Source organism: Schistocerca piceifrons, chromosome X (assembly GCF_021461385.2).
Source record: "Schistocerca piceifrons isolate TAMUIC-IGC-003096 chromosome X, iqSchPice1.1, whole genome shotgun sequence".
Taxonomy (NCBI): Eukaryota; Metazoa; Arthropoda; class Insecta; order Orthoptera; family Acrididae; genus Schistocerca; species Schistocerca piceifrons.
In genome coordinates this window covers 238,608,714-238,635,574 of record NC_060149.1, presented here as the reverse complement: position 1 = coordinate 238,635,574, position 26,861 = coordinate 238,608,714, and the positions used below count along the sequence as shown (strand labels likewise).

The 26,861-nt window shown below is 36.1% G+C and overlaps 1 protein-coding gene across 1 annotated transcript; it reads right to left on the bottom strand.

The window, feature by feature from the left end:
* Window positions 1–1,988: 1,988 nt before the first annotated feature.
* On the bottom strand, window positions 1,989–26,642 carry LOC124721340 (26S proteasome non-ATPase regulatory subunit 6). Its single transcript, XM_047246258.1, has 7 exons — window positions 26,416–26,642; window positions 5,442–5,647; window positions 5,217–5,362; window positions 4,783–5,002; window positions 4,523–4,631; window positions 4,272–4,440; window positions 1,989–4,054 (listed from the first exon to the last, which is right to left on the bottom strand). The coding sequence occupies exons 1-7, from the start codon at window positions 26,558–26,560 to the stop codon at window positions 3,880–3,882; spliced, it is 1,170 nt and encodes a 389-aa protein (XP_047102214.1). The 5' UTR covers window positions 26,561–26,642; the 3' UTR covers window positions 1,989–3,879.
* Between the last annotated feature and the right edge of the window lie 219 nt (window positions 26,643–26,861).

Sequence of the window (26,861 nt, the reverse complement as noted above, 5' to 3'; positions counted from 1 at the left end):
AACCAGCATCTCAACCACCCCCTCTTGTTCCCGTCATATCATCAATGTGAGCATTGACAATATTGCTGCACGAAACACTTAAGTATGCCACTGGCCATTGTTGAGTATTTACCCAATTTTATAGTCATTTCAATTCCAAGTACAAATGAAAAGGCAGGTAACTCTGAAAAATATTTAGTTGCCTTGTTTTTTTTTTAAATGTGACTATGAAAATAGCCATCTTTTTACTTTTGCTGAAGTATAATATACTTTAGTAAAATCACTGTGACATTTTGCTCAATAGAGCTAATTAACAAGTATCATTACTTTTGTAACAACTTTCTCCAACTAATCCTGGTAAATAATGAACAATAATGTATATTTTAGAAAAGAACAGTGTCTATGTGGAACAAGGAGGTAGAATAGATTCTAATCTCCCTGATGCAGTATCATGGAAGTTCGTCCTCTCAATATCTTTGGCCGTGAAACAAAGAAGTGCATGTATTGAATAGTAGTCAATTATAACAAATTGTAGTCTTTATTAGACATTGCCTACGATTGCTCCAGCAGCTGGAGTATGAACGCCACTGTCAGAAATTTTGTGACACAATAGACTTTTCACAATTCTTCAGAATAAATCTTCAGTAACATCAATTGCCAAAGCTCCATTTTTAAATGTAAGAAAACCCTTGTATTAATCTTTCACATAACATAAAAATGTTGTCCTCAGCAGTAGTAGTTTAGCCTGCGAATATATGACAATCCCATATTTTTTGAATAATGAATTTGGAAAAAACCTTGTCTTATAATGGGGTAAATACAATATGTCTTGTACTGTGCCATCACTACAGGGCTCTTTGGCTGCTTTGCTTGTTTCTTTCAACTAGGCACCGGTATGTTCTTCCTTTGGTTCTAAATATCCAGGAGAGTGTCTAGAAAGTTTTGAATAATTCTCTGTGTTGGGTAGATTTCCACTATTGGATAGAGGGAACAGAGAGAGTCTGAGCAGATGGCAACTATGCTAGATTAATTTCTTATCCTCTCAATTCACTTTTTGACAGTGTATAGTTCGGCATTATACACACTATACATTTTAGGAGCACAACTTTAAGGCCATGTGTGGGGTAGTAAAAGAACACCCTAAATTATTTGCTGCTTGAATCTGTCAGTCCGCAAAACAATGATGAAGTTCATTATGTATAAAGTTAAAAATAGAGGTGCAAGTATTATGAGAAGCATACTGTTTCTTCTTATTGTTAAGGAATAAAGGAGACAACTCACCAAAAGGCAGAAGTGCTGTGTCATTGAAAGACGCACGCACGCACAAAAGGTACAGAGCTTTACTTTGCTAGCTTTTGGAATGGAATTCCTTTCTCAAGTTGTAAGAGAAAAACACAAACACACACTATGATGTAGGGAGACAGTTGTGTATTGTGTTGTGGTGTGGTGCGTTTTTCTCTTATAGTTTGAGACAGGAATTCCATTCCGAAAGCTAGCAAAGTAAAGCTCTGTACCTATTGTGTGTGTATCTGTCAACAATGCAGCACTTCTGCCTTTCGGTGAGTTGTCTCTTTTATTCCTAAATAATTCATTATTCTCAACCACAACTTTCCGTACATTATTACACTATTTCTTCTGTTTTGTCATTTCTAAAATTAGGTGGCCTTTTTATTTCCCACAGTGACAACACACTCTAGTCACAGTATAGGATCTTAAAGTCAGCTTATTCCAATCTCTGAAAAAAAAATCTCCTGGCAATAAAAGAGTTTCATTTTGTGCCTCCAAAATTCAAACGTTCCTGTAGTGTTACTGTACTGCTAGAGGGAGTTTGTATTTTAATTCTAATAGTTCCATTATTAATTTTTCATCTCTAAGAGTAGACAACCTCCCCAGTCAAAAATTATTCAATTGCCTTAACGGCTCATGAACAATTTCTAAATACACATAAATTGCCTGACAGACATGGTATTTAAAAAGTAAGTACTATGCCAAAATGAAACACAGACATATACAAACTCATTGTAATTTACTTTCATACTTTTTTTGATTGCATGTAATACCAAGGCTTCCAGATGTTTCTGTAAATTTACAGACAAGTTATTCATAATATCAGAATAAATCTGCATATAAAGAACTAGAACTAAATTTACTGCTCAGTGTACATTAGTGTAAAAACAAAACAAAATACAGACAGCTCTTTGTATGCATATTACATAATGTAATATATCAACCAGTTTTTCTTTTACTCATTTTTGAAAGTAAGCTTTTACAGAATAAAAATTGAACACTTGAACCAAGCTCAAAATTTTTAAAAAATATAAATTAAAATCACGTCCAACACCACAAAATGCTGGTGTGGTAAAATGACTTTTCTTAAAACTTTTACTCTTGGGGAGAATATGCTGATGTGAAGAAACAGTTCTGAGACTGTCTACTGATATCCATCAACATTCTGCACTCTTTAAGCATAGTTATGGTAATAATAAATTAAATACAAATCTGGATATCTTCACGGCTGAGCTATTAATACACTAAACATGATTTAAAAAATATTGTTATTGATTTTAATGTTATCATTAAACTACAACAGATACACAAACACAACTCTTAAACAATTAAAATAATTATTACAAAAAGAAAATGTGTGTATGTACTTTCATTTGAAGTTCTCTGTACATAATAATTAAAATTATTTTAAAATGTAAGCAAAGAACAAAATTTAGAAGCTGATAGTCTTGAAAAAGGTGAAAATATCTGACACATTAAATGGCATGCCCTTTTTGTCTAATGTGAAACAAATCCCATAGAAGAACATTTCTGACACAAATTAGATTTTTACCAATTTAATACATTTCATTGATGTAATGCATTTCTCAACAGCATCTTTGTTTCTATTACTTGTTCCGTAAAGCAGCCACAATTAGCTTTACTCTTAATGTATTCTCCATTTCTTGATAACATGCCTAGATTTGAAAGTACCAACCTGAATGACAAATTTATCATGACTGTTAGGGCGTTAAACACCATATGAAAAATTCAACTAGTTCACCACTGGAAAATTTGAATATCATTAGCTTTTCATGTAAAGCTTTTGAAACAACACTGCAGGTTAATGGAAGCATTACATGTGAAGCACATCATACACTGAATGGCAATTGTTCTTTGTGGAATCAAAAGACATTATACTGAACAATCTTTCAGAGATAGTGAAATAAATATTTTTGTGCCAAGAGAGGGCATGAGTTTCATGGAAGCAATGCAAGTGTCTGAGAAAGGATATTTTCATAGCTTTTACAAGGCATTTAACAGAACTTTAAACATTGAATGCTTATGTTTCATAGTGCTATTCAAGTCTTTCTAATAATGAAAACTTTGATGACAGTACTAATACACTGCCATGTAACAGCATCTAAACAATATTTTACACTATGCATTGCTCTGCAAACAAAATAAGACATTCAGCTGACATTTAACTGAAGTCAAGCAAAGATTAAAGGATATCAAACAAAATGGTGTACAATCAGATGAAACTACCATCCACCCAATGACTTTCTTATAAGATGCTGTTAAAATAGCTGATAGAAACAAAAAATAACACACATTGAGCACGTGCATGTACATCTTACTTTACACAGACTGATTTCCAAAGAAAAAAATCACACATCCGCTCCATAAATTACAAATCTTAACAGAAGATTTGCAAAACTCTGCAAGTCATATGTGATTAAACTATTTGCACATCTCTAAGTCAGTACAACACTGCAGTTACTAGACATAGATGTTACGGCAATGAAAATTACTGTTAACAACAGTCACACGAAACCACGCAGTCCGCACAACAAGTTATTTAATTTATAGTTATTAGTCTCACTTATGACTGATGCACTTCGGCCAAAGGATTTAAATGTTTATCACTCTCGAAAGTTTCTGCACGCGATTCAAGAGAATATCACCTTGCTTAATTGTTGCTTGATACTGCCAGTTCTTTGAGTCAGGTCTATTTGTTTCTACTACTCCACCAACTTTATCAATTTTACAATGTAATCTTCCAGCAGAAATAAATCTTGACAGTTCCCTGTAAAACAATTACTGACATTAACAATAATTACAACACATGTGGCAGAGAGAGAAAGGGAGAGAAAGGGGGGGGGAGAGAGAGGGAGGGAGGGAGGGAGGGAGGGGGGGGAGGGGGGTAGGGGGGGGCAGAGAGGGGATGGCAGCTGCAGCTGTCTTACCCACAATTTTCTTAAGTTAAATTGTGATAAAACATTAAACAAATTTTTTTCACTTACTGATCAATATAGTCAATAGTAACACCGAAAGCATCAGCCATGTACTGCAGTGTTAGACTGCGATATGACTCTAATAGCTGTGAGTATGCCATAATCCTCATCTCACGTACATAAAAGCGGTAGTGTGGATTCAGAAAATAGTCTCTCTTAAGAAGTCCCTCAACATGAGCTGTGAAAAGAATTGCAGGTGTTAAACAAAATTTTCACAGAATCTTCACAACAATAAATATATATTTCATAAAACCAGTTACCTAAATTTTTGAAGAAATCAGCATAAAGGCAGTTGTACAGTGAAAATAAATAATCTTTCACATCTGTATTTGAGTGCAACACTTCAAGAATTTCTGAGCCTTTAACAATCTGTAAAGGAATAAATATTTAACAAATGTGAGACACATGTTGTCTTAAATATATTCAAACTAAAATAGAATTTAAGAACCAATATATATAGTACCGAAATACTGATGTAATTGGCAACGTGTATTAGATGAGAAGTATGACAAATACTCACCTTGTCCCTCAGTTCATTACGAGGTAGTGATATCATGCTAATATAAACAGTATAACGCACGAATGTATTATAGTCCATCAGTTCATACGATGTAAAAGTAGAAATCGTGTCGAGGAAATAAGCTGCTGCACTTTTGAAATCTCTGATAACCATACAGTACGTTCCTTGGTAAACTTTCAGCCTATTCCTTCTGTCCCAATCACCACCTTCATCTATCAAACTTTCAAAAAAATAGAAAACACAAAGAATTATTTCTTTATTCCTCCAATCATTCAGAAACACAACAGTTGACTTTGTTTCCTTATTCTCTCGCTAAATTTTCCTCAACAAATCTTACTAAATATTCCTATGAAACAAATATTCACAACACCTGCAAAGCTGAGTTCAACATTTTCAAAAAATTTAAGAATTTAACTAATTAATTTATAAATTACCTCTTTGCTTTGTCAATATTCTTAGTTATCAGATCATGATCCAGATAAAACAGACCTATTCGTATTATGTGGAAAACTATGTCCAAACGGTTTCCAAGAGAGACTGTTTTTTCATATGTTTTCCTGAAACACTGCAATGATAAATCCTGAAAAACAAAAACATTATGGAACACTTTTTCCCAAACAGAACATGGGAGATATATTTTCAGCAACAACATTACATACCTTCGCACCAATCTTGCAGAGATACTCTGACTTTTTCAAATTAGCATCTCTTACTTCCATTTCACCAAGATTTTTCTCTGCATCTTCAATTGCTTCATCTAGTTCTTTGAGTCTCTGGGTATTGGCTGCCTGCATTCTTGACATCAATTCTTCATCAAGTGGCCAGCCAAGAGAACTGCAGCACTCCTCATAGAATGGTGCCATGTCTGTAATTAAATAATACATTTTAAAGCTGACCGACATACAATGCCCTGTTAACACGTGAACAGCACACAATCCTGAACAACAATAAAAGCAGCAGCAGCAGCAGCAGCAGTTCAGCTTCACACCAAGCAAACCTCTTAACATACCATACAAAAACAGAACATTTTTAACAAGTTTGCAAATTAGAGAGAAAACTGAGGAAAAATACCTCATTGAAATACAAGATTCCAACTTTGGATCAAGAGGGGTATTCAACACGAATCATCAGCTTTTACCACTGATGTAGTAAAAAAGCAAAAAACAGTCTAAACAACATGGAGACTATACCATGATGTCAGTGGCAATTTTTCAAACGGGCTAAGCTACAGATCAGTCTTGTCATGACAACCAGGGTTTTTTGCTTTCACATTCATTGGCGTCACCAACTAACAACAGTACTGTGAACATAGGCAATAAAACACAATGTCACAGGAGCCACTAACACTACTTCCCTTGTAGAAGCTGACAACTCTCCTCTAATTTTCCTCTTGAGCCCCCAGCTTCCAAAACAAGCTATTTTACCCACTGTTATAGAGGAGAACTTAGCTTTAGCAAAAGAAAATGAGAAACTGAAAAAGAAATATGCAGTGACTGATTTGGAACTAAGCAAGAAACTTTCCCAAAATGGGGTTACCTTAGTAAATATTTACTCAGAACCAGCAATCAATGTAGGACAAATGACAATTTACAAAGATGTTGGGAGATTGTTCCTGTCACAAAAATTTGCAATCCTAGGCTGAAGAAAGAGCACGTAAATTTTCCATCCTTGAAATGATGACTGGTTTGCGGGGTGCTCAACTGCATGGTCATCAGTGCCCGTACCAAGTCCCAATTTTTACACAGTCCATTTCTTTTCACAATCCAGTCTAGTCACACACACACACATGATGATGATGATGATGATGATGATGAAAATGAAGAAGAAGAAATGATGAGGATAACACAAACACCCAGTCCCTGGACAGAGAAAATCCCCAACCCAACTGTGAATTGAATCCAGGACCCTGCAGTCCAGAGGCAGCAACCCATCCTTGAAAAACAGATTTAGTGTTCTTAGACATCATGAGGTTACAGAAGAAAACAAAGTAGACTTAGACGTTACACAGCCTAATTCACGTAACCCTAATGAAAGTGAAGTGATTACGGAGTGTAGTAAAAAATTTAGACCAAATGTCAATGTAAGTAACAAAATGAAAAGCCCATAGATACCATGCAGTAAACACAGACCTAGGCCTGTGAAAATACATGTCTACGCCAATAGCTAACGAAGTAAAGTAAGTTACTTTGTTTCATGTTCCATGGATCATTTGCAGGATAGATCGTAGTGATGTGGAACGAGTCATTTTATATACACATCACAACTTAATTTTTAAATATGGCTGTATGATGACATTTACAAACATATTTTGTATTCTCTGCAGATGTGTGTGAGTAATTCTTACCCACCACCTTTTACACATTCCAGCAAAAGAAATTCTTCTACAGAATAGAAGGAGTTGACAAGGAGAAACTCTGTTTTCAGATTTTACTTTACTATCTGTCAGACATTTTATAACCCTGGGTACATTATTTAAAAAATTTTTTGCAGCACTGTGCACCCCTTTATGTGCTAAAAGACAACTTTAATGAGGAGTAATGAAAGTCACTTTTCCTTCTGCTTTTGTAGTTATGTACATCATTGTTCCTTTTGAACTAAAGTGGATTATTTACAACAAACTTCGTGATGGAAGGAAAATGCTGTGAAGCAGTAGTCAGAATGCCAAACTCTTTAAATGGATGTCTACAAGATGATCAAGGGTGTGCACCACATATTACTCTTACAGGACATTTTTGAGCAATGAAGACTTCCTTTCTTAAAGAAGTTACCCCAGAACATTATTCTATATGGCGTTACTGAATGAAATTATGCAAAATATGTCAACTTACTGATTTGTCTCTTCCCAAGATGTGTAATGATTTTAAGTTCAAATGTGGCTCAACTAAGTTGTCTTAGGAGTTCCAAAATATACTTTTTTCAGTTTAAATTCTCATCACTATGGAGACCTAAGAATTTTGAAGTTTCCATCTTATTTATTATTTCCTTAACAAGTGTTACACTAATCATGGGTGTAGCACCCCTGTATGTGTGAAACTGAATATGCTATGTGTTTAAAATTGAGGGTGAGGCCATTCGCAAAAAAACAGTCAATGATAATTTTAAAAGCACTGTTTACTATTTCTTCCGTTTTGTATGTATTCTTGATTGATTACAATACTAGTGACGTCTGCAAAAAGAACTAATTCTGCTTCATACATATTGGACAGAAGATCATTTACATAAATTGGGAACAACAGTACACCTAAGATTGAGCCTTGGGGAACCCCATAAGTGATTTCTCACCAGTCAGAATTAAGTCACCAGACTACATTTGTTGAGTTACTGAATACAACTTTCTACATTATTTTGATTAACTATGACTTTATCCACCAGCTGGTTATACCATCAACATAGGATATTACTGAAAACAGTTGGAGCCATCGTATCTCAGCCACGAAAAAACCTAATGCAAAATTTAAAGATGATGTGGTAAGTTTTTCACAAACAGATGATACTGAAATGGCAGGTTTTCTTGCTAGGACAAACTATGTAGTGGGAAACTTGAAAAGTTGCATAAACTACAAAACACTAAAATTATACTCTTCTCAGTACAGTTTTGGCACGATCTTCTGCTCTGGTCACACGTTAACGTGTAAACGGTACGAGTACATGAAGAAATTTTGCAAGTACTTTAAATATGTCCCTTTTGTAAATATAACGGATATGGGTAAAAGACTTCATACCATTCACGGCCTCCAAATGAATGAACTTGGAAAAAAATATTTGAGTGGAGAAATCAAAAATTTAGCTGATTATTAAGTCTTAGCACAAAGTGATAGGTTATAGTCACCAACACTGTTTAGTTTTAAGGAAAATAAGTTTTTTTTTTAGAGGTAACAAAGAAGGCCAGGGCCTAGCTGCTTTATCCAGATTCACACTGGAGAACCAGTTTAAAGATAAGCGAGATTTCATACAAATACCATGAAGGTGGTCACGGAAAACATCAATGGTCTGAACCAAATTAGCATTAGCAATTTTGTACATACTGCTTCACCTTGCGACACTGTGTAGTACGAAGTTTTCACCTTGTGGCAAAGCCTAATATGAAGTTTTCACTTTGTGACACAGTCTACTATGAAGTTAGTCACTGTTTTTGAGAAAAACAGTAGGAATAATGAGTCGGGAATAATGCTTGACCTTATAATACAGCTTATTCATGAACACTGATATTTAAGATAGGCTATCTCAATGTTGAAAGTATGAGTGGAAAACGTAGTTTTAAATGATTTTGAAAATGAGAATATGATTGATTCATTATGTTTAACTGAGCACTGGTGTAAAGGAAAAGAAATTTCTTGTCATATGTTAGATTCTTTCCAGTTAACAGTTTCAGCAGATAGAGCATATTCAGGGGGGTGGGGCCAAATAATAGTGAGAAACCTTTCATAAATGAATGTACGTTGATTCTTACAGAGAAGAAGACAGCAATCAGCCACTATTAATACTGCTATTTATTTAAGTAAATAGCACTGCAACAGGTTTCAAACTGACAAGTTTTTAATTCTTCCACTGTGAAATATTCTTGGTGCCATCGAAAATTCCATGCGATTTTGTTGCGAAGTTGCAGAATTGTATTTTCCAAGTATTCCAAAATATATGCAGCACTTATATAATTTGTGTGTGTGTGTGTGTGTGTGTGTGTGTGTGTGTGTAGCTTTGCAGAATATGGTGATGTACGAATTATGTAAGTGCTAAGTGCTGCATATATTTTGGAATATTTAGAAAATACAAACCTGCAACTTCGCAACAAAATCACGCGGAATTTTCGATGGCACCAACACACCAAGAATATTTTGCCACAGTGGAAGAATAAAAATCGAAAAATGACGATTATGTAAAGTGTTTATTGCAAATCATGTGAACAACCGTCTGTTGATGAGCTTGCCAGTTCTAAACCAGTTACAGCGCTATTTACTTAAATAAATAGCAGTATTGATAGTGGCTGGTTGCTGTCTTCTTCTTTGTAAGAATCAACCTACATTAATTTTACACAGCCACGGTCTCACTACGTCAATTTTAGACAAAATAGCTTTCATAAATGGTAACATTGGATTAGGTCTAGGTTTTGTGTGTAATGAGTTGCTCTCTAAAGCTACAGCTATATACTTAGAGCATTTAAAAATTGTTATTGTATCACTTTAGAGGTAACCCAATGGTGATCCACTAATCTTTTACAAAAAACTTGAGTATTTCTTTATTTTCCTAGTCCTTAGTGGAAAAAGTATAATAAGTGATTATTGGTGACATAAATCCTGTATCTGATGTAACAAAAGACACGCTATGTAAGTGAATTTAAAAATTTGTTAAACAGTAAACCTCCAAGAAAAATTGCTTATTTTGACACTATACTTACAAATGTTAGTAGAGATTTAATGTGTTCTAATGTAGCTGTTTTTGCTTCTTCAGATCACGATTTGGTTTTGGTGGAAATGAGTAGGCCTAATATGAAGTCTAAAGAGCTCAAAGAGTCTAATGTGGCCATCTCAAGGCCAGTAACATACAAAAAAATTTCTAATTTTATGGTTTCACTCAAGAGTTATGACTGGACTCATTTGTTTAACAGTAATAGTCACTGTTCTGCTAATATAGTCTTTGATAGATTTTTCATGTTTTTTTTAAAAATATTTTTGAGTCCAACTTTCCTCAGTACAAATGTTAAGTCAATCCCAACACATGTAACCTGAATAAGCACAGGCACACAAATACATGGTAAATTTTCAACCAGCCAATATGAAAAACAGATTGTTACTATGTTTAGATTTTCATAGATTACACACATATGGCTAAGCTAAGATACTTCAGTACTCAAAAGAATTATAAACATGCATTCAATGTGGCTAAGAAACAACACAACTTGTTTCATACAGATTCATCCAAAAATAAATGCAAGGAAGTGTGGAGTAATAAACCCAGTGGCCAGAGGCTGAAGAGTTATCACCAACTGAATTTAATAACTTTTGTCTACAGCATGTTAATGAAATTTGTGAAAGCATTATTAGGCCTCATGAAACTGTACCTGATCTTGTAAAATGTCATAATGTAAGCTACGCACTGAGAGAAATTTTTTTGTCGGAGGTAACACCAGACATTGTACTGTAAATAATTTTGGGCCTTCTCTGTCTCTGTCTGTCTCTGTGTGTGTGTGTGTGTGTGTGTGTGTGTGTGTGTGTGTGTGTGTGTGTGTGTTTGTTTTTTTTTTTTTTACGTTAATAAATATTTACATGAAGGTGTATTTCCAGAGGAGTTAAAATTACAGAGAGTTGTGCCGATTTATAAGAAGGGAAAGAGAAATTGCACCTCTAGTTATCACCCAGTATCTCTGACAGTTGTTTGATCAAAAGTTTTAGAATGTGTCGTCCATTACTAGTTTTGTAACTTCTAGTGACCTTGCAGGGAAGGTCACGATATGCTGCAGCGGAAATTATACTCATACATATCACAGTTCATACAGCAAAAAAAATATACGTACACTATAAAAATTGTACCTGCTATGGACTATAAGAACAGGAGATATTACTTGTCAGAGTTACAATGAGAATATTACAATATGAATGATTTATTACACAAATTGATTATTTGAGACAAATAGTCAATGATATGACATGAAATACATGTAACAGAGCTTACTTATTTGACTACACTATTGGAGGCAGAAGATATGCAAGTCAACAATAATGGCATGGCCAATACATAGGCAGTTCTTGCCGTGTCCACATTTGATGAAAGTAGGTTGGTCACAGTTTTCATGGAAACACCCTTCCATTAATCCTTTTTCAAAGCAGTACTTCAAGGGTGTTTGAAATACACCAGGAAGTTTTTTACTTGTATATGTGGCCACATCACATGTTATAGGAAGACTTTTAAATCCCTCTTTGTCATATTAGCAGATTTACTAGCAAGCACCTTGATGTTTGGCAAATTTATATTTACATCTGCAGGAGAAAGTCAGGTGGCCTCCGATACAAGGACATGTAAACTGCGTAGCTGCATACCGTTCATCATAATCCTAGACATTATCATATAATATTATGTGGTTGCCACTATGGATCCAACTGCACCAAAGACATGCTTGCTTCCCTTCACTCCTAGACTCTGTCCATATCTTAACTCATTACCAAATTCTGACTGGTCAGCATTAATTGTTTGACCTGGTGACACTTCTTCCTCAATGAGAGACCTGACTTCTCTCACGAACTGATTAACTTTTTGTCGAATATCGGCATTCCCTTCAACCAACTACTTGTTAACTTTGTGGGTTATTTTGTGACAGACGATCTTACTCTTACATTTAAATTTCTTTACCCACAAGTTGTAAGCTTTGAACAGCAGTGAATTCTCTTCTTTATTTTCAGTGAACAAGTCTCAATTGCAGTCATTTATTAATGCAGTTTCCTCTCTCTTTACTATAAAATGATCACTTAATTCACAATTTATCATATCCTGCAGAATTTGTGTGTTTGACAAAATACTGTTGTTTTAGCCTGTTTTCAAACTTTTTTAACATAGCCTTGCTCTTTATATTCCTTTTCTATGCCAACACTGTTGTAATTTTCAGGTGAGGTGTCATATCAATTGCTAATCCCAGATGACACAGATGGGGAGGATCAACCTTTCTATCTCTGAGCCGAACTGCACAATAACCCTGGATTCGGAGTGGGGCGATGGTGGGGTGAGTGGACTGCTGTAGCCTGTTGTGGGATTGTGTACCACTGCGGATTATGGCGGGGACAAAGCCTCTCCGTCATTTCTGGGTCCCCAGTTCAATACAATACAATTTGTTCTCCATGACCTTCCCTTGTTACCCAGGCCTTCAACTGTGTAGAGCATGATTCATTTCTCAACAAATTAGTTTATCATAGAATAATTAACAACAAAGTTAGTGACATTTTTAATCATTTCTTAACAATGGTAAAAAAAAATTATGTTTAGTGAAAAGGAGAGATCGCAGACAGCTGAAATTACGGGTGGCATGCCACAAGACTGAGTCTGGGATCTTTGTACTTTATTCTAACAATAAATTATTTGTCATTTTATATGAATAAAACTCAAACTATATTAAGAGCTTAGCCAGTAGAAGATTGTTCAGGTAGTGTCAAGGTTTTTAGGTGGTGTTATTGATTGTAAGTTGTCTTGGAATCCACATATTAAATATGTTAGCACAAATATTTCTTAGTGGGGTGTAATTGTTAATGACTTATGTATCATCATCCTATTTTGCTTTTTTCACACTATTATGTCTCAGAGGTTTTCATTTTTGGGGCAATAACACACATGAAACTTCCTGGCAGATCAAAACTGTGTGCCCGACCGAGATTCGAACTCGGGACCTTTGCCTTTTGCGGGCAAGTGCTCTACCATCTGAGCTACCGAAGCACGACTCACGCCCGGTCACCACAGCTTTACTTCTGCCAGTATCTCATCTCCTACCCTCCACAAACTGTAAAGCTGTGAGGACTGGGCGTGAGTCGTGCTTCGGTAGCTCAGATGGTAGAGCACTTGCCCGCGAAAGGCAAAGGTCCCGAGTTCGAGTCTCGGTCGGGCACACAGTTTTGATCTGCCAGGAAGCTTCATATCAGCGCACACTCCGCTGCAGAGTGAAAATCTCATTCTGAATAACACACATGTTCAGGAAATTTTGGTACTTCAAAAGAAAGTTATTAGAATTATTACAAACACAAAAAAACTTGCCCACTGCAGACAATAGTTTATTGACCTAAAACCATTAACAGTAATCAACTTAAACATTTACACTTTTCTCTTGTATACAAAGAATAACTTATCGGAATACCAGTGTAGATACAATTTACACTCTCATGGTACTTTTATTGAAAATTTATTCTAACTTACTGCAGTTTTAGATTTCATGAATTAATCTTTTTTGTGTATATACTGTACTACTGTACGTACCTCCCCCTCCCTCTCCCCACCATCCCCCATAAACCATGGACCACGGACCTTGCCAATGGTGTGGAGGCTTGCATGCCTTAACGATACTGATAGCCGTACCATAGGTGCAACCACAACGGAGGGATATCTGTTGAGAGGCCAGACAAGCATGTGGTTCCTGAGCAGGGGCAGCCGCCTTTTCAGTAGTTGCAGGGGCAACAGTCTGGATGATTGACTGATCTAGCCTTGTAAATTAACCAAAACGGCCTTGCCGTGCTGGTACTGTGAACGGCTGAAAGCAAGGGGAAACTACAGCCATAATTTTTCCTGAGGGCATGGAGCTTAACTGTACAGTTAAATGATGATGGCATCTTCTTGGGTAAAATATTCCAAAGATAAAATAGTCCCTCATTCAGATTTCCAGGCGGTGACTACTCAGGAGGACATTGTTATCAGGAGAAAGAAAACTGGTATTCTACGGATCGGAGCATGGAACGTCAAATCCCTTAATTGAGCAAGTAGGTTAGAAAATTTAAAAAGGGGAATGGATAGGTTAAAGTCAGATTCAGTGGAAATTGGTAAAGTTCAGTGGCAGGAGGAACAAGACTTCTGGTCAGGTGAATACAGGTTTATAGATACAAAATGAAACAGGGGTAATGCAGGTGTAGATTTACTATTGAATTAAAAAATTGGAGCGCAGATAAGCTACTACAAACAGGATAGTGAACAAATTATTGTAGCACAGATAGACACAAAGCTCACACTACCACAGTAGTACAAGTTTATACACAAACTAGCTCCGCAGATGATGATCAGATTGAAGAAATTTATGATGTGATAAAAAAAAAAATTATTCAGATAGTTAAGGCAGACAAAAATTTAATAGTTACGGGGGATTGGAATTCGACAGTATGGAAAGGAGGAGAAGGAAAAATAGTAGGTGAACATGGACTGGGTGTAAGGAATGAAAGACAAAGCCGCCTGGTAGAATTTTGCACAGAGCATAACTTAATCATAGCTAACACTTGGTTTAAGAATCATGAAAGAAGTTTGTGTATGTGGAAGAGGCCTGGAGACACTGGAAGATTTCAGATAGATTATATAATGGTGAGACAGAGATTTAGGAACAGGTTTTAAATTTTAAGACATTTCCAGGGGCAGATGTGGACTCTGACGACAATTTATTGGTTACGAAAGAGACGGGACCTGAATAAACTGGAAAAACCAGAGGTAATAGATAGTTTCGGAGAGAGCATCAGGGAATGATTAAATACAGGGGAAAGGAATACAGCAGAAGAAGAATGAGTAGCTTTGAGAGATGAAATAGTGAAGGCAACAGAGGATGAAGTAGGTAAAAAGACAAGGACTAGCAGAAATCCTTGGATAACAGAAGAGATATTAAATTTAATTGACGAAAGGAGAAAATCTAAAAATGCAGTAAATGAAGCAGGCGAAAAGGAATACAAACGTCTCACAAATGATATTGACAAGAAGTACAAAATGACTAAGCAAGAATGGCTAGAGACCAAATGTAAGGATTTAGAGGCATGTATCACTAGGGGTAGATCGATGCTGTCTACAGGAAAATTAAAAAAACCTTTGTAGAAAAGAGAACCACCTGTATGAATATCAAGAGCTCAGATGGAAAACCAGTCCTAAGCAAAGAAGGGAAAGCAGAAAGGTGGAAGGACTATGTAGAGGGTCTATACAAAGGCGATGTACTTGAGGGCAATAGTATGGAAATGAAAGAGGACATAGATGAAGATGCATTTCATCATTGCTTTGTGTCAAGAAGATTATTACTGCCAGTCAGCATTGTCTAAATAACAATGGGAAACCTGCAACTGAACCTTACTGTGAGATTATGTAGGGAATTAGTCATGGGAAATGTGTTAACATTCATGCAGGGTACACCAAGTGAATGAAGTTCTATAAGCTAGTGTTGTTATAACCTCAAAATTATTACAAGACATCTGGAGAAAGAATGAGTCATGGCTTTTTAGCAGCTGCTCACGGTTCACTAATTTTCAAATGCATACCCAAAGGCACAAACAAATCTCTCAAATATATCCCGTAAATGCTCAACCATGTCCACATTGCACAAATATTGGGCCTATATCATTGTTTGAAGTTTTTTAGAAAATTAGTAAAACAAAGCTTAAGAACATATATATTATTCATTAAATTTTTCATTGTTTTGGGAGTATTTCACATGCATGTATTCTCCAACCAACAACAACAACAACAGCTGCTTCTGCTGCTGCTGCTAAGTGCCCGAGATGTGGCCTTATCAAGTTTACAATTACTTTAAAGATATTTACAAGAAAGTATCATGTGGCTGCTCCAACACTTGCGAGTATACACAACAGGTTTAAGTTTTTCATCCTTTGAATATTTCCAATGGCATCATGCAGTCTGCAGCTATACAGATCAGAGCAAAAGAGGTCTACAGTTGCCTGGAAAAGGTGAGAGTTCAATTTTTGATCAACTCTTTAACTGAAGTGAAAGATTGACAGTAATGTTAACACAATTGGTTTCAGGCTACTGGCGTAAGAGATATCAACATAGGCAATACTGACACAATTAAAGCAGTTTACTTTCATGTTCTGCCAATTTCCCACAGTAATGTGCTAAAATATCAAAGTATGCCCTTGTTCACACATACAGCATGTAACCTGTACAATTAGTATAATGTTATTGCATTCTGATAAGAATGATACTTTTTTTTTTATTAAAAATGCTGCATATAATATCTGTAAAGAGTTGATCAAAAATTGAACTCTCACCTTTTCCAGGCAACTGTAGACCTCTTTTGCTCTGATCTGTATAGCTGCAGACTGCATGATGCCATTGGAAATATTCAAAGGATGAAAAACTTAAACCTGTTGTGTATACTCGCAAGCGTTGGAGCAGATATTATATGCAGCATTTTTTATAAAAAAAAAGTATACTCTTCCACTCCACACATTTTTATACTGACATATAGGATTCTCTGATATGGCAACTTATTATTATAGTAAACATGAGGACTGTATTACACTTTACTATACCTAAACTGACAGAAATTATACCTAAATTGGTACGAATTTTCCTAGTCATATTGTCATCATTGGAGAAGACTTTAGATATCCAACAATTGCTTGGGAAAACTACAATTCTGTAAATGGAGGTGTGACAAGACGCACAGAAAAACAGTACAAAATGCATTCTCTGAATGCTACCTATATCAGATATTTCAGGAGCCTACTCATAACAATTAGACCTGACCTCTTTCATGGTATCAATATTGGATGTGGTATCAGTGACAATGAGGCAGCTGCAACAACAACAACAACTAAGCAGGTAGAAAGCCAGCTAAATTAAGTAGCAAGATTTACATATTTAGTGAGTAAAATGAAGAGACACAGGGTCATATGTCAGAGTGAAACTAAGAATATTTTACTCTGGGCAGGAGCATGTGGAAGAACTGTGTCTCAAGTTTAAAGGAATAGTTGACCATACACTGTATATGTATGTACCTAGTAGAACTGTCCATGGTGGATGCAATCCTCCTTGGTATACAGGTACAGTCACTGTAAAGAAACTAGTAAATAAACAGTAATTACCGTAACAGAATCCTACCAAAATATCTCATAAAAACTAAGGAAATCCTGGTCATAAGGAAAGGCTGTCAGTGGTACCAAAATCAGTGTCCAAGCACTCATGGATCATACAGGAACTGAAACTGTGTGTGGCAAAACAAAAGCAGAAATACTGGACCCCATTTTTTAAATGTTGCTTTACATGTACTACCCCAGATTAGTTCTTGCACCACTGCAAAGACAAGTGATATAGATTATTACTGTCAGCTGCCGTTTTAACCCTAACATATTGTACAGCTGCCGAACAAAAAAGCTGAGCCCAGTGATTGAAAAAAAAAATAATAATAAATAAATAAATAAAATATAAAAAAAAGAAGCACAGGTCACATCTGCCTAGAAGAAGGGCAACAGCAGTGATCAACAAAACTAACATCCAATCACACTGACACCTACCTGTTGTATAATCCTACAATATAAGCTCCGCTCAAATGTAATGAGGTATATCTAACAGAATGACACGGTAAATACATTATTTCTTGACTTCCAAAAAGTGACTTCCCAAAAGCATTTGACTCAGTACCACATATATGCTTTTTATCAAAATGACGATCATAGGAGGCTTCAAGCAAAATTTGTTACTAGAATGAGGATTTCTTGGCAGAGAGGACACAGCATGTTATCTTGGATGAGGAGTCACTGCAGATGTATATGTAACTTAAAATTGCACAAGGGAAGTGTTTTGAGACCCTTGCAGATCATGTTTTATATCAATGGCTTGCAGACAATATTAATAACACCTCAGACTTTTCACAGATGATGCAGTTACCTTAACTGAAGAACTGTATGAAACAAAGCTGCATAAATACTCAGTCATAACTTAACAAGATTTCAATTTGAAGCAAATACGTGTAACTTGCTTTAAATGTTAATATATGTAAAATTATGCACTTCACAAAATGAAAAAAAAGCTTGGTATCCAATGACTACAACATCAATTATTTAAAATGAGAACCAGTCAACTTATATAAATACCTAAATATAACAATTTGTAGAACTTGAAGGGGGAACAATCACAGAGGCTCAATTTTATGGAAGGCAGGTAGCAGACCATCGTTTACTGGCAAGATAGTGGGAAAATATAGTCAGTTTACTAAGGAGACTGCTTATGAATCACTTGTGCAATATTCCAAGATGGGATGCGTAAGTGCATGGGATCCATATCAAATGTACAATGTACATAAAAAGTGGGGGCACTAATGGTCACAGATCTGTTTAACTTATGAGAATGTGTCGTAGAAATGTTAAAAACACCTGAACTGGAACACTGTTGAAGATAAACGCAAATTATCGGGACTAGTGCAGCAGGGGATACAACCCGTCGGCTTTGGACAATGACGTCACAAGTGGCCAATTGAGAAGCGATTCTTCTTAGTGTTGTAGCTCCCTTCAGTGGCTGATAAGTGTTTTTTGGCTTTTTTAAAAAAAATCTCACGAGATAGAATAAACAGATCCACTTTATTAAGCAATCAGTAAAAAAACGAAACTGAAACATAACAGTAAAAGCGAAAATGGTAAACTGCTCTCTGGCGACTTGTGACTTCATTTTCCAAAGCCGACGGGTTGTATCCCCTGCTACACTAGACCCAAATTATCCCATGAAAACGTGCTTACAAAACTTCTAGAATCAGTCCCCCATAGGGCCTGTGAAGACAAAATTAGACTAATTACAACACACACACACACACACACACACACACACACACACACACACAGGCATTTACGTAATCATTCTACCTATTTTCCACAGCTATTAATGTCAGAAAAAACCTAACATGAGGTACCACGTTAAGTAACCTCTGCCATGCATTTCAAGGCAGTTTGGAAAGCATGCATATACATGCAGAGTGTGTATAAATTTACATTCCAATACAGTGAACCTTTTAATCAAGTGAAGATATCACACACACAGCATTTCAATCAAGATCCTTTCACAAACTGACTGACTGGCATCACCCAATACTTTCTCTTTCTGAATTTCTTTCTCTCAGAATGAAAGATAACTACAGAGAGCATATTAGAGAAGATATTGAGAAATAACAGGAAAATGACATGGTAAGCAATCAGAAAAATGTTATTAAAGGAAAAATACTGTCTCTGATGCAATAAAAGTGACTAATTGTGGTATAGATAGAGGTAATGTACGTTCAAAACTTTCAGTCGAAGACAATAAATGGCATCCTGTAAGTCAAGAAAGGGATCACCACCACCACCACCACCGCCGCCGCCGCTAGATAAAGGCCTCCTCTAGATTACTCTATTTTTCAGACTTAAGTCATATGTGCCCATGTGGCACTAGCACCTTCTTTAATCAATTAAACTTTCATTAGGTAGTCACCAGCCTTTTCTTCTATTTTTGAATCCACTGAATGACTGCTTTGTCCCTGTACCAAAAATTCGTCTAGTTACAAGACTTTCACTTCCATTTCATTTCATCATCAATTTGTTTCCTGATCAATTTGCTTATTTTTGGTCTCTCCCAATAATTCCTAAAATGCACCTCTCCATTAAACACTGAATACCTCATAGTAGTTTAACAGTTTTTGCAGTAAAAAGTCGTCTCGCTACCATTAGACTGATTGGAAACTTCTTATATCACATATAATGGAAACTTAGCTTTGAGAGCTCTAGTTTTTGTAAAGCACTATAGGGCACTCAGTTGTGTTTCTTTTCCTAGCCATTCATAGGTCTTCAGTTTCCCTAAATACTAAAGCATATCAACTGGTTTTGGATTAATAGTTAATTTTATTTTCTGTGTCTTGATTATACAGTGGTTTAATCTTATAATTAAACTTCAGGCCCATTTTTAAACTTACTCTATCTAGTTCTTGCATTATTTGTAAAAGTGTATGTGCACTCACCAGTGAAATGAAGATTGTTCAGAATATACATTCCACTACTATTTTAGCCTCCAGTTTCCCAGTTTAAGGGTCTGAAAACTTTCTCTAGGACTGCTGAGAACAGTTTTTGTGATTTGGAATCTGCTGGACTAAATCATTACTAAAGCCAACTTGTTCCTTGAGCTGATTCATATCTGATATATCCCCCCTTGCTTCAGATGGTTAGTCTTTACTTCCAACTATCTCATACATTACAGAAATGAGGCTGATATTTCCACAGTTTGTGTGTGTGTGTGTGTGTGTGTGTGTGTGTGTGTGTGTGTGTGACCTACTTTCTTCCTTGTGAAGTAGAATTATTACAACATTTATTCAGTTTTTGTGAATCACCTTGCACCTTGCTCCACAGATATTCTCTAAGTTCCTTTCATGTTACCTTTCTTCCAGCTTCAATAATTTAGACTTAAACACAATCTCCTGGTGTATTTCCTTTATTTACATCAAATGGCTTTACATATCTCATCTGGCATTATTTCCTGAATCTCATTACACTATGAGCAATCTGAGATCCTGAATATTCTATAATTATACAGTGATTTGAAGGAATCTCTGAATGCATGTACGAACTTCTCTGTGTTGCTAGTTACTGGGGGGTAACATTAAATATGATGTGTCTGCACAGTAATTTTTTCCCCCATACTCTAGGCCCTATTGTTTCAAATGATTCCTCTAATCAAATTTTCATTACACCTTCTGATATCATACTGAAGACATTTCTAAATAGATTTGTTTAATTAGGTATATTCTTTCACATTCCAAGAAACATTTACTTTAAATGCTACTTTCTCCGAAACAGATTTTAGACATTTTCTTTTTATCTGTGTTCACCAAAGCAACATCTTTTGCTGTTGGTGAAGTACCTTTGTTAGATAGTTGCACCACTTTGTCTATCTCTATACAACCTTCACTTTTTAATAGACCGAATCTGTCCTATCCTTCAGTAAATTCTCATAATACAAATTTCCGACACTACCTGATCAGGGTTTCTCTCTACACTGTTACCTACTTTTACTCTGTTTTACGAATCGATTATCATTTTCAGTTCATACGTGGTTTAAGACTGTCACAACCTGAATAATTTTGATTTGATAAAATGTACTCTGTTGAATTTTTAGTTCCATTTGGTACTTGCTAAATCAATATTCTATTTGTTTTCTTCTGGAATAATGTAATAAAGAGCATCATCATTATGTTTCTGACATATCTACTAACACACAACCTATCAAACTACAGTTTTGATTCTACTTTGGAATTAAAATCCCCAATACCACGTTGTAGTGGGTTTGGTGTCATTTATCCATTCCAGTAACTCTTCATAGAGATGGTTCCTTGACCAAGGCCACGACAGACCCGTCCTATCCCCATACAGCATACTTTATATTCTGATTACATGTAAATTTTTGAGCTACTTAACTTCGTTGTATTATGGCGACAAATCTATCACTGTATGATCCGTGGATAGATGGTGGAATGAATAAACAATAAATCAAATAACCACAACTTCTGCCACCTCATCTGAATATGAACACGTTAGCATAGAGACTAGAATGACAGGTATGGAACATTCCTTTTTTTTACCATTATTTTATTCTGTCATCTTCCTTCACTATCTGCATTTTTTTTTATTTTCCTATTTGCAGTAACGCCTACATCATAACTTCTGTTTAGCTATTTCTCTGTAGTAAAACGTGTGCCAATTCTGATTCTATTTGGTTTTTCTGTTTTGTCACACTTTGGATAGCCTTACTGTATCCCGTTTGAATCTATAACTCCTTTTCCACCTTCATTAACCTACCTTTAGTTCCTAAAGTTTTGCAATTTATTGTCTCTTGAACAGAGAACAGTTGAATTTCAAATGTCCATGTTACTATTTATTTGGCCAAACTTCATATAGCGTCTTCCTCCAAATACTCTAAATATCCTTTCATCTAGTCAGATAAGTGAGGTCCCTGGACCTTTTCTTTGACATCCCTCCCTCTGGTACAGTAGCCTACTTGGATTGTAAGAGTTTGGACTCACCATGCTGTCTGCAGTGAAGGTTGGTATGCACGCCATATTTGTTTCCCACAAAACAATCCACAAAGATGGTTACCTTAAGTGTATCAACAGCCACATAGCATAAACAACTACTGAAAACTAATATGTACTCTTCTAGTTCCCAACAATCTCTTCTAAAATGTAACTACGACATCTATCCCAGTTTTTAGTTGATCCACATTTTACAAGATGGCACACTTTAAATTTAAATCAAGAAAAATGTCCACACACTAGCTCTGGTCAAGAAGAATGTTCAATACCTCCCATACTACGCTAAGTATCTTCAGAAATACATACCCACTGAAGATGGTACATCAAGATAAAGGGAAAGTTTGTGGCACACATTCACGACTGGACTAAAAATCTACGAACTTCATCAAGACGATAATATAGTGAATTTCATGCCAAAAAACATGCTTAACAACAAACCCTGATGCGATAGGAATAATAATAATCCACAGTTATGACACTTTCTACCTGTGGCCAACCAGGCCACCTCAGCCTCTGTCTCTGGTGATAGACTGAGAAAGTTCTCTTACTCTAATATTTCCTTTTTCTTGCTGTTATTCTGCCAATTATTTTGTTTCAGACCTCTTGACATTACTAAGGTCTCATTATTACCTCGGTCTCTATTTCAAGCCTATTCATTTCCATTCTATTTCTACAATCAAAAGGAATGTGTTGTTACACAGTGCCTGATGTTTGAAAACAGTTGGCAACATACATCAGTTTACAGCTTCGGCTGTGGTACCTACCAGTATTTCACCACAACTGAGATTTTATATTCACATTACTTGGCTTTGCAAATACAACCCAATTATTACCGTTGAACCTCATCTACATCTACATAGATACTATGCAAATCGCATTTAAGTGCCTGGCATAGGTTTCGTCCAACGACCTTCATAATTGTCTATTATTCCAATCTTGTCTAGCATGGGGAAAAAAACAAACCCCTATATCTTTCCGCGCAAGCTATGATCTCCCTAATTTTATTATGGTGATCGTTTCTCCCTATGTAGATTGACGTCAAAAAATATTTTTGCATTCGGAGAAGAAAGTTGGTGATCGAAATTTTGTGAAAAGATTCCAAATGCCTTTGTTTTAATGATGTCCACCCCAAATCCTGTATCATTTCAGTGACACACACTCCCCTATTTCGCGATAATACAAAACGTGCTGCACTTCTTTGAACTTTTTCGCTGTACTCTGTCAATGCTATCTGATAAGGATCTTACACTGCTCAGCAGTATCCTAAAAGAGGACAGACAAGCGTAGTGTAGGCAGTCTCTTAAGTAGATTTGTTAAATTTTCTAAGTATGCTGCCAATACACCTAATCTAAACCACAGGCTGCACTACAGACCAGTGTGTCCTCCAATCCACGCCCCAAAAAATAATGGACACAAAACAAATATGCCACTGTTCTGTTCTCTTCCTGCTGACACATGCCACAATGTCACTATGTCAAGGGGGGGATGAAGCCAACATATGATACTGGTAGGTTCAGTTGACCATTAGTTGCTGGGCATGTTAAATATTCTCAGAAGACAGGAATACATATTTAGAATCCTGATGAAGTAAAATACCACGCTCAATATGAAACTCTGATAATGTACAACAAGTTTATGATTTTAGAAGACAAATGGGCTACAGTATTGTATTAATACCTCCCCCCCCCCCCAATTCTTGGTTGCAACGAACGACTGATGTGTAGCACAGCTCTATGTCCATGTTGTAGCTTAAGGTGATAATCTGGTTGTTAGTTGGCTAATCCAACAAATATAAATGCCACCTATAGGTTGTGTTAACAGACTGACCTATAACATATACTAATGTTTACATTTGTGTCATACTTAAGTACTCTTTGCTATATTTAATGCACTTTTCATCATAACAGCTAAAGCCGCAAAGTAAATTCAGAAACCGCACATTAGATAATGGACAAGCCACCGATGAGTATTCTCATGCATTCTGTGTACATATATTGCACACAAACTACAAAAAATGCAGGGGAGGACCCACTACTTAACTTTTCCCGACAAATGAGCAAAACCTGTACATCTATCATATTAAGAATTGAGTGTACACAGAATATTGTATCGGATAAAGCTGGAAAGTCTGAATAATAAGTTTGTAGAATATTGATAATTTCCCTACAAAGAAACACACAAAAATATGCAAGAGAACTGGACACAACCTAATGAATATGGACATAACATTCTTCAGAGAACTGTGGGAGCAGACGACACCAGGTTTCACCATTCTGAACTTTAAACTAAGTTGTTGTTGTTGTTGCTGTGACAACAAGTAAACTTGCTCAGTAAAACAAATGTACACCTTGGCAGGTAATTTTGTGATCACAGTAATTCTCCCTCTAGCTCGTTTTCTTTTCTTTTTTCAGTGCAGAAAAATTTGAATTTGTGGCCTCATGCTATAGGGATATACTGTTCATTCTCATGCATAACATACGTAAGGAAACTTCGAGTTAGACAGCACTATATGCCAATATATTGTCAGAACAAAAACAATGCGCTATTGAATGATAACGCAAAATGATTAAAATACTTCAACAGGAACTGTTGCCAGACACACACAAGCAACCCCTCTGGGGATGAGAGTTTTGAAACTTTCCAAACTCTCTCTTAGGCACAATCCTGCAGATATTTACTGTGGCAGCATATTGATACCCTTGCTAGGTAATTTATGGCAACTGCCAAGATCACGATGATGAGGGACTGAATTTCTTTATAATTCATTTATCAACATTCTAATTATGATGATAAACATTTTTAAATTACATAATTTCTTTTGGAGTCATTCTGAGCAATTCCACTCATTTCCTACACTGTACTGCTATCCCCTCCTGACTTTTGTGTTTTTCATAGTATCAGCCCTCCTGACACACCCACTTCTCCGTTAAACAGTCTTGACATCTTTAGTTTCAATGCCCACTGTGAATGCTCTTAATAGCAAGCCAGGCTATATTTCCCATACATTTTATTCCAGCTTATATATTTCTGCACGACGGCTGACTTCGCAATACCTCATTTCGTCCTCTAACTGTGCTTCTGTAAACAAATACTTCAGAAGTAAGAGGTCATGTGAATGTGTGGACTATACCAAGTTACCGACACAATACATAAATTCACAACTACATGCTAACACTACTCTCTAGATGAGTGAGAGTAGTGGATTACCACACGACAGCTGTCTTCATTATCTCCACATACTTTATGCCCTATCTACAAACAATCTGGGCAATTAGTGATTTCAGTGGAAACTAACAAGTCACGCTTGCAACAGAAATGGGGCCAGTGCTTGCCACATTGCAGAACAGCAGTTCATGCTCACCTATGATCATAACACCATCATAAGGATTTATGTGGCATGATCAGAAAAACCACACAGTTCCAAATAAATTAAGTATGCAAGTAGAGGTTGCTTGCATCTTAACAATACATCAAAGCAGTAGCAGCTGATGTAGTGATTTCAAAGGGTTACCAGTAACAACAAGTAATGAATTTGTCCACTAGCCCACTAAATGTTCAGAAAGCAGATAACCACTTCACAGTAGAAGATCTGTATGGAAGCAGCAATCACTAAAATATAATCTGTAAACTCAGATACACTCTCATAATAATAGAACAAGATAATCTATTTACGTCTACATGAAAAAAATGAAGTTCCTAACAGTACACAGTGGACAATTTCTGTAGAAGTAATGAGGCAGAAGCAATACAAAGAGAAATAGAAAAGACACAGTAATGTTGTGCTTTTAATCTATAGTGACTAGCTGTAAAGTTCAGGGCCCCTGCATCTTTAGCAAAAATTACTGGAAAGCCATTGAAAACGGCGGTAAGAAACAGTATTAGGAACTGTTGACTGCTATAGCAATTGTCGAGGAATTTTTGGATGTTTAACATCATTGTTATGAAGCCAATAAACAAACACAGTGAGGAAGCCAGTGACCCCACAAACAGCAAATAACGCAGAAACCATATCCAAAAAATTTCTACTGTTTTTTATGAAACGTCTCTGTGATGGAGAAGAAAATGTGCCACTTAAAATTATAAAAGAATACAAATATACAGCTACAATCCATGGCATGACTTGCAGTGTTGCTCATGATACTCACTGTCACGAGTAATTGCTTCCAGCAATTGGTGTTTCACTTGGGTATCATTTGTGTGCTCTGGCAGGCTTAAAAGGAATCGCCATTGCGCTAGCATAAGATTCGGATTTTTATCTAATCCTTCTTCCTCCATATTTTCCACAGGCATAACCTCTACACTATTAGAACTTCGCACACAACAAATCACAATACTAGACTACGGGCTACCAACCTCTAGAAAACCAACTTTCTTACCAACCAACACGACACCAATGCAACTCACAACCGGAAACCGAAGATGTGCTGGTGGTTTAAAGCGCTACAATAATATTGCTTTAAAACATTTATTAATTGGTTTAAGTATTGTAGTTGGATGTAATCGGGAAACCATACCATCACATAAGAAAGGTATTTCAGCATTTGAATTAATGTGTTTGTTATCAATTGTTCAGTATGTATACACTGAAGAA

Coding starts and splice junctions, on each gene's coding strand:
- LOC124721340 (XM_047246258.1), bottom strand. CDS start 26,560: ATGCCTGTGGAAAATATGGAGGAAGAAGGATTAGATAAAAATCCGAAT. Junction 5,648..26,415: donor GGAAGCAATTACTCGTGACA/GTGAGTATCATG, acceptor ATTTAATTACAG/ACATGGCACCATTCTATGAG. Junction 4,055..4,271: donor ACTATTGACTATATTGATCA/GTAAGTGAAAAA, acceptor ATTGTTTTACAG/GGAACTGTCAAGATTTATTT.